Here is an 8,497-nt window from a genome sequence, read left to right as displayed (position 1 = left end):
GAGCTATGGCTCTTGCGACAACAGAGGTTACTTGGCTGCGCTGGCTACTTGAGGATTTTGGTGTTTCAGTTTCTGTGTCAACTCCTCTCTTGTCTGACAGTACTGGTGCTATCAGCATAGCTCGTGATCCGGTGAAGCATGACCTCACCAAGCATATCGGTGAAGCGTCTTACACTCGGGCACAAGTGCAGAATGATATCATTACTCTTCGCTATGTGCCTTCGGAGCTTCAGTTGGCTGACTTCTTCACAAAGGCACAGACAAGAGCTCAACATCGTTTCTTTCTCTCCAAACTCAGTTTTCGTGATCCACCCTGAGTTTGAGGGGGGGGGGGGGGTGGTGGTTAGATATAGATGTATATGTGTCTGTGTACTTTCCTCTTTGTGTAAGGGCTTCTATGCATATATGCCCATGTACATGTTTGGGTTGAAGCCTACCGAATGGATAGAGTTCATTCCCTCCTAACAGTTGCAACATACAGCACTTTGGTATTTCATATAATTTTAGATGATCCAGTATATGAAAAATATGAGTGCAAGGGAGACCATCACGTTCCATCTTACGGCAGCTGCACTGAATTATGTCACCTGAAGTATCAGACCAGTAGTCCACCAGAAACACTGATTTGTTCTTCTCATTGTGTACTAGAAAATATCTTGATGAATCCATAGCAATAATCCTGTCCTGTATATGATAATCATTAATCTTCAATAATTCATGTTGCAACATATAAAAGTTAGCAGCCGTAAATATACGGGAACAAGCCACTTCAATCTCATTGTGTTTTGTTAAAGGCACTGGCTGCGACTGTGAAGATCTGCAATCATATTCAACCTCAGTTTCACGAAGGCGCGATACGCAGTTCTCATAGTACTCAACCAAGTCAAGTAATGACATATATATGTCCAGGTGCCTGTGGAGACTTGAATTGAGACTTTCACTTCTCTGGTTACTTTTCATACCCAGGAAAAACTTGTCACATTGAAAAGCAGCAGCCCATAGTTTTCTATTCCTGTACATCATTGCAAGCCAATCTCTATTTGTTGCAGTCTCGTACTCGGAAAGAAAGGCATTCCATCTAGCTTCAAATGTTTCTGAACTAGCATAATACAAAAGTGTGCGGAACCCATCCAAGCAGTTGCTATGCAAATGCTTCAGAATATTTTTCTCCACATGCCATGAACAGATGCGATGACTTACACCAGGAAGCACTTGCCGAATAGCTTTAATCATGGAGTAATTGCCATCAGTAATTACTGATTGTGGTTTCTTCTGACACATTGCTTTCAGAAATGCTTGGAGCACCCATACATACGAATCAGTGCGCTCATCACAAATGATGCCACAACCAAAAACGGTTGTGTTGCGGTGATGGTTGAGCCCAACGAATGGGACAAATGGCATCTTATACCTGTTCATCCGATAAGTGCTGTCAAAGACGACCACGTCACCAAATGATTGGTAGTCCATACGAGATTGAGTATCGCACCAAAATAAGCTCATCAGACGATTGTCATCATCGACTTTATAATCAAAATAAAAATCTAGATCACTGTTCTTCCTCTTCAGCATGAGACCTAGAACTGTCCTTGCATCACCTTCTGCGATTCTTGACCTCTTGTTCTTAACCTCTTGTTCTTAGAACAATAGTTGTAAATATCCTTAGTAACAATGCCAACTTTGTCATATCCTCCATATCTGCATTGAAGAACATCTCTTATGACATGCTTACGGATTCCAGCAGCTTCCATTGACATGATCTCATTTCTATGGAAATCCTTAATCTTCCGGTGAGACCATAGGAACGGAACTTCATCAGGCATTGCTAGGCGATGGTTATGCTCATACACAAAATTATTCACGTACCAAACTCCACGAGTTCTGTGTAGTCTAATATCAAGTAATGCACTGCAATCACATCGAGTTAGGGCTCGTGGTCTACGGCTGTAATCCTCCTTGTCCAGCCATTTTCCATCTCGCTCCTCTTCTCTACAACACACAAACTGCCTGAACACAATTGCCCCTGACTGCTTGCTACGTCTCACTTTCTCCTTTCTAACACTGAAACCCTTGTCCCTCGCATAATTATTATAGAATGTGAATGCCTCCTCTTCACTTGCAAAAGTCTTATTTGCTATGCTCCAGAACTCATCCATTTTTTTGTACCTGTCCCCAACATTTGCGGCACTTCCGAACATTTCCTTGTCATAACCGACATTGCCAGCTTCCTGCAAATGAAAATGGATAATGTTTCGCTCAATACTTGACATCATACATTACTAAATTGGACATCAGTTGCAGAAAAGTAATATTGCTATTGATTTACCTTTCCATAGTTGGCCTCGCCACCACCGGAATGGTTGCCTTTCGATGGAGAACTTGTATCCGTAGAGGTATCCGTATCATCTAACCTACTATCATCACCATCCTCAGAACTATTATCATCACCGGTCCCAAGATCAAAGAATAAATTCTCCTCATATCCAGCATCACCGATGTTGTCCATGGCAGATTCATGTAGCGTATCCCTGATAAGAGGATATTTCAGCTTCAGCCTTACAATTTCAAACCATGTGCGCTACCTCAACAAAATGGATGCAAAAGCATGATGCGTACCTGGTTTCCATGCCCTCTCGTCCACCGTGGATGGCCCTTGCCTCATCGGCAGGGCTAGCAGCACCGTCCATGGCACAGCCGTCGCGCTGGCCATCCTCGCACACTTCAAAAACGGGCAGCAGTTGGCGACGAACTTCCATGCCGCTGCCAGCACAACGAAATGGGATCATCATATGTACATCGTATGTACCCACCCCACACTAAATTGTCTGTGGTTCCGTGCAGTCATCAGACAGGAACCATATGTTTCAAAGATAGATGAATACGAATAATTGTATGGCATTCCATTTCAGAAATGTAAATAGTGGAGTCGTATTCCTATGAAACAAACGAACCACCATATAAGCTGCAGGGCAATGTCGATATGCTAATTACCTAAAGACCAACATGTGCTCTGCAAATTTACCATGAAAAGGATATAAGTCATATGACAACCATTATATATCCAGAAATATGATCAGCTGTTATTTGTGCCAGATAATCATCAGTTAAGGAGTAGTCGTAATAAACACCATTTCTTAATTCCTCAAAAGCTTCTTATGTAACCAAGTAATCCTACATCCAGAAAACTTTTTTTATTTATGTTTCTGTGTACTTTTGGCTATGATTAGAAACCAGAACAATAATATTCCTCATGATGGACCAGAAAAGAACACCCAAAGATAGGAAGCGCCAGTGGTGTATGATTTATGCATAATTAGAAAGCTCTTCTGTCACATTTTCAATATTGTTGCTTCCTGTGATACACATTAATGATGACCTGAAAACGATTGTTTCATTGATGAACCTAGCCACCTAGGGTAGTACAAGCTGTCAGTATCGAATTTTTCTTATGGGAACAAGTTATCCTTCTGTACTGTTGACAACTGAGACTGACAAGCTCTTCTCAAACACAAAACTAACATAAATAAGAGAAGTTTAATTTACAATACAGATATGATGAACTGATCAGTAGAAACATAGCTTGTAGGGGCAAGTGAAAAGGCCAACCGTTTCGGTGGAGAAGGGGGGAGGAGCCGCCGAACCTGGTGGCTCCCGGATCACAGGGGCGCCGGCGGCTCGTTGGCGCGAGCGGGGCGCGGACAGAAGCCTACCGTCCGGTGGCGCGGCGGGGTGCCTTCCCCAGCCGGTGGCGCGTGGGGGCCATGGGGGCGCGGACGGCCGCCTCCCCCGGCCGGTGTGCCCTGTGCCGCGGCGGCCGGTGGCCCGAGGTGCGGTGGGGGCGCGGACGGAAGGGGAAGGAGGCGCGGTGGGGGCGATGGGTGTGCGGTGGCCGGAGGCATGGCCGCCGCTGCTCGGGAATCGCCGGCGCAAGGGACTGGAGGAGGTGCCGCTGCTGCTCGGGAATGGAAGACGCGTACGCGACTGAAACGGCGGCGTGAGAAGGAACGGAGTAACAGACGGAGACCTGCACAGACGTTTCTTCCCATCTGGATCAGGGCTGGGCTAGGGCTGGTCCTGGACGGGCCTGGCCCAGGCGGGACCCAGATGTAAACTAATAAAACAATTAAGGCCTTGTTTAGTTTCACCCCAATTTCTAAAAAGTTGCTACAGTACCTGTCACATCAAATGTTTGCGGCCCGTGCATGGAGCATTAAATGTAGACGAAAAGAAAAACTAATTGCACAGTTTGGTGGGAAATTGCGAGACGAACGTTTTGAGCCTAATTAGTCCATGTTTGAACACTATTTGCCAAATAAAAACGAACGTGCTACAGTAGCCCCAAAATCCAAATTCACCAAACTAAACAAGGCCTAATTTTTTTAATTAGCTGCTTTGAGATTCGTGCCATTTTAAAAAAAAGGAAGTACCGTAGCAGTTGCCAACATCATCAGCATACATGCTGCATCTGAATTTGATCGCCCTATGCCCCAACGGTTGTAACAGCCCTTCCTCCCCAGCCTTGGTGAAAAGCCGGTTCAAAACATCCATTGCTAGGATGAACAACATAGGTGACAGCGGATCTCCCTGCTGCAAACCCCTGAGATGATGAATTGGTGCCCCTGGCTGACCATTCAACAAAATTCTGGTGGAGGCAGTTGAGAGTAAAAGTGCAATCCAATCCCGCCATCTCTGTCCAAATCCCCAAGCTTCCAGCACCTCCAAGACAAAAGGCCAGGCAACCGTATCGAAAGCTTTAGAGATGTCAAGCTTCAAGAGGAATTTTGGTATTTTCTTCTTTCGCAGCAATATTGCAGTCCTTTGCACATACTTGAAGCTGTCTAAAATGGATCTCCCTTTCACAAAAGCGGTTTGGTTGCAGCTGATCAAAGTATGCAGGTGAGGAGACAGGCGCTTGGACAACAGTTTGGCCACGAGCTTCGCGAAACTGTGGATGAGGCTGATGGGCCTGTAATCCTTCGGTGATTTGGGCACCAAGATCTTCGGGAGTAAGGTCAGGAGGGCACCATTGACACAGCGGAATTGTCTTCTATCCACCGTATAGAAAGCATTGAAAGCAGCCAAGATGTCCCCTTTGATGATGTGCCATGCTGTCTGATATAATGCTGCAGTGAACCCATCAGGCCCAGGTTAATTACCGACCAAATTTCCTCCTCGGTGAAAGGAAGGTCGAGTGCAGACAAGTCCAACTGTTCAATTCCCAGGGCCTGCAAATCAAGGGTGTGCGGCCGCGAGAACTCAGTGCCTAGGATGTCACTGAAATAGGAATGCAACATCTCTGCCTTGTCTTCCTGAGTGAAGGCAGTGTTGTTCCCAAGCTGCAAGCTGACGATATGGTTCTTCCTGCGACGATAAGTAGCATGAAGGTGGAAAAATTTGGTGCTAGCATCACCCTCACTCAACTGCAGCATCCTCGATCGTTGGCGAGCAATCGTCCTCTCCAACGATGCCAAGCTGAGGTAGAGCTTTTTCAGTTCCCTCCTGAATTCCAGTTCCTCATCCGACAATGCTCTGGTTTCTTGCGCGACGTCAAACCTGAGTATCAGCTCTTTAGCCAGGATGAGTTGTAGCCTCACGTTGCCGATCTTCTTGTCAGCCCAGCTCTGGAGATGTTTAGCCGTGTTGCGAAGCATGCAATCCAACCTACGGAAAGGATCATCGCCTGAAACAAAAAGGGAAGTTTGTTCTCATATGAGGATGGGTCTCACTCTCTGACTCTCATGGAGGATTCGGCAGACACGGGATCAGATGGAGGATTCGGCAGACACGGGATCAGATGGAGGATTCGGACTACGGAGCATGTTGTTCGAAAGCATTGACAATGGAGGATTCGGGGCACGTTGTTCTAAATTATTTACATGCTACAAAACCACAATGTCGTAGCCTAAATTAACCATCATGTGACTTTGATGGGCTCTAAACCATCGTGTGGCGTTCGGGGAGCCCAGCGGCGGATCCAGGAAATATTTTAGGGGAGACTGAACAACACTGCTGCTTGATCTTAAGTCTCAGCCCCCCTATACTATAGAACTTTACCTAAAAATTCATATGGGCTCTACAGTAATTTGCACTGATTCGGTTTGTGTAGAGGGGGCTTGAGCCCCCCGCCCCACCGCTGGATCCGCCCCTGGGGGAGCCGTCTGATGCAAAGTTGGTAGCGCGGCGCTTTGCAGCGGGCAAGTCTTGCTGGACAGCAGTGGCGATCTTGGTCGTGGGGCCTTGCTGAATTTTGGCTACTGTGCTCACGCCACCACGTGCATCAAGCCCATCCCCCTCCCTCCCTGCTGTCATATTTGTTGACGCAGGTTTTATTTTTGAGCTTTGGATTTCAGTGTTTTGGAAATGGTACAGCCAAAGCAAGAGAAAAAAAAAACACAGCAAAAAAAAGTTATGTATCAATTAGAAACGGTAAAAAAATCAAATCAGAAGGGGAAGCATAATTATTGACAGTAGTATCGGTGTGGTGGGGGTTTGAAGAGAGCGACGTGTTAAACTTTGGTTCATTTGTGTAAGCAAGCACCGACCTCTTTTGGAAGGAAGAACACCCCATACAAAGTTTACATCTACAAAATGTATGAAAGCAATAGTTGAATTAATAAAAATTGGTTCAATAATCAAATGAATATTGCGATATATGTCCAGCGCAAAAGAAGAGTTGTACTAAACCATGGAGGATAGCTGTAATGTACTACTCCGTTTCAAATTGTATGTCTTTTTGGCCTTTCTAGGTTCATAGATATTATTACGCACGTAGGCATACACTATGTCTACGTGCGTAATAATATCTATGAACCTAGAAAAACCAAAACGACCTATAATTTGAAACGGAGGAAGTAGGAGATTACTAATGATTGAAAAGCCTAAAAAACTTTTGTCCACGACATGCAGCCTTAGTCTTGTTGTTTGTGGTACAAGCGTACAACGTCCTCCTAGTACGAGCAATCAAGCGTGTCCCAGACCACCATCAATTGACGAACTCCACTATTACTACCCACAGATGATAAGGGAATTTGTATTTTTTTAAAGATTAAAGGGAATTTGTTTGACACGATTACAATTGGAACACGAGAATTTAATTCAAAAACTATTTTGCTAGTGCTACAACCATCACCAGACAGTGTGAGCCCGTGAGTCAGACAGAGTGATCTGATCGCCCCCACGCCCCAACCCAGGACCTACATGCTGCGTACACGTAAGCCGGTAAGCGCATACAGTACGGCCTTGGTCTTTTGTGCAACTACAAGCACCGAAGGAATCGAGTATTTGTCTGACGTGATTCCAGATGCTCGAGCCTGAATGCGAGAGAGGTGATACGTGTATAAATATAAATAACGCCATTTCTTTTTGCGGGTAGATAGATACTAGTACTATATAATAAAACGCCCCTCCTGTGTCCCCGCCAAAACCTGTTTGAAAAAAGCGCGGTTGCCATCTCATGCAGGCCTGTGAGATGTACCAAGCCGCGCAAACGTCACAGTGCTGCTAGTGCTAGACCACCTCACCTATACTCCCTCCGTACTGGTAAAGAAAGTCGTTTAAGACAGCATTTAGAATAAAAAAGTGAGTGATTAGGCGGGTATCACCTAAACAACAAACGTTTGCAGCTGGATTGGCTTTGCCGCCGTGTCCCGTGTCAAGTGGGCACAGTTCGAATCCTCTCGCTGATGTCTCCGAGAAGTACAAACAGATGGCTCGCTCGATCGAGTATCTGCTGGATCTCTCCATGATGTCGATCGAGGAGGCGATAGGTCGCCTCAAGGTCGTTGACAGCGATGAGCCACAGTCTCTCTCGGGGCCCATCACCATTGGCGGGAAGCTCCTTCTCACTCAGGAGCAGTGGCTTGCCAGCCAAGGTGACCGGAAGAAGGGGGAGCCTTCTTCCGCGATAGGCGACCGCAAGCGTGGCAAGCCGCGCAAGGCGCGCAGAGACGCCCAGACCGGGGCGCGAGGACGTGCTGAGGGTGATGCCCACGGAGGCGCCCAGGGCGGCGCCGCCGGCAGACACAAGCCGGCACGAGATGACACCTACCGCAACTGTGGCCAGCTTGGCCATTGGGCCAAGGACTGTCGACAGCAACGACGCGGCTAGGCCCACGTCGCACAGGCGGAGGAGGAGGAGGCAGTTCTGTTCATGGCACATGCAAGCATCGAGCTACCTCCAGCGGCACCGGCCGTAGCGGCTCTCCTCCACCTTGACGAGCCAAAAGCACACGCCCTCCTCGGCGATGGCTCCAGCAACGGCAAGACTGACGGGTGGTGCCTCGACACCGGCGCCACCCATCACATGACCCGTCGACGGGAGTTCTTCACCAAGCTTGACTCTAGCGTCCGAGGCTCTGTCAAGTTTAGGGATGCCTCCGGCGTGGAGATCAAGGGCATCGGCTCCATCATCTTCACCGCCGTGTCTGGTGAGCACAGGCTGCTCACCGGAGTCTACTACATCCCCGCGTTGAGGAACTCTATCATCAGCTTAGGACAG

At 47.2% G+C, this 8,497-nt stretch overlaps 1 protein-coding gene across 4 annotated transcripts; it reads right to left on the bottom strand.

Moving 5' to 3' along the window:
* Positions 1-1,577: 1,577 nt before the first annotated feature.
* On the bottom strand, positions 1,578-3,781 carry LOC136471141 (protein FAR1-RELATED SEQUENCE 5-like). Of its 4 annotated transcripts, none has more exons than XM_066468868.1 (4): positions 3,607-3,781; positions 2,617-3,010; positions 2,327-2,528; positions 1,578-2,228 (listed from the first exon to the last, which is right to left on the bottom strand). In XM_066468868.1, exons 2-4 carry the CDS (start codon positions 2,787-2,789, stop codon positions 1,578-1,580), a joined length of 1,026 nt encoding a protein of 341 aa, XP_066324965.1. In that variant the 5' UTR covers positions 2,790-3,010; positions 3,607-3,781. The 4 variants fall into 4 exon arrangements, with proteins under 4 accessions (XP_066324965.1, XP_066324966.1, XP_066324967.1 ...); XM_066468869.1 differs by having other exon boundaries at positions 2,617-2,760; XM_066468870.1 differs by having other exon boundaries at positions 2,617-2,760; positions 3,642-3,772.
* Between the last annotated feature and the right edge of the window lie 4,716 nt (positions 3,782-8,497).

This window comes from Miscanthus floridulus, chromosome 8 (assembly GCF_019320115.1).
Source record: "Miscanthus floridulus cultivar M001 chromosome 8, ASM1932011v1, whole genome shotgun sequence".
Lineage (NCBI taxonomy): Eukaryota > Viridiplantae > Streptophyta > Magnoliopsida > Poales > Poaceae > Miscanthus > Miscanthus floridulus.
Note: the sequence above shows the minus strand (reverse complement) of the source record. Positions and strands in the feature narration are given on the sequence as shown.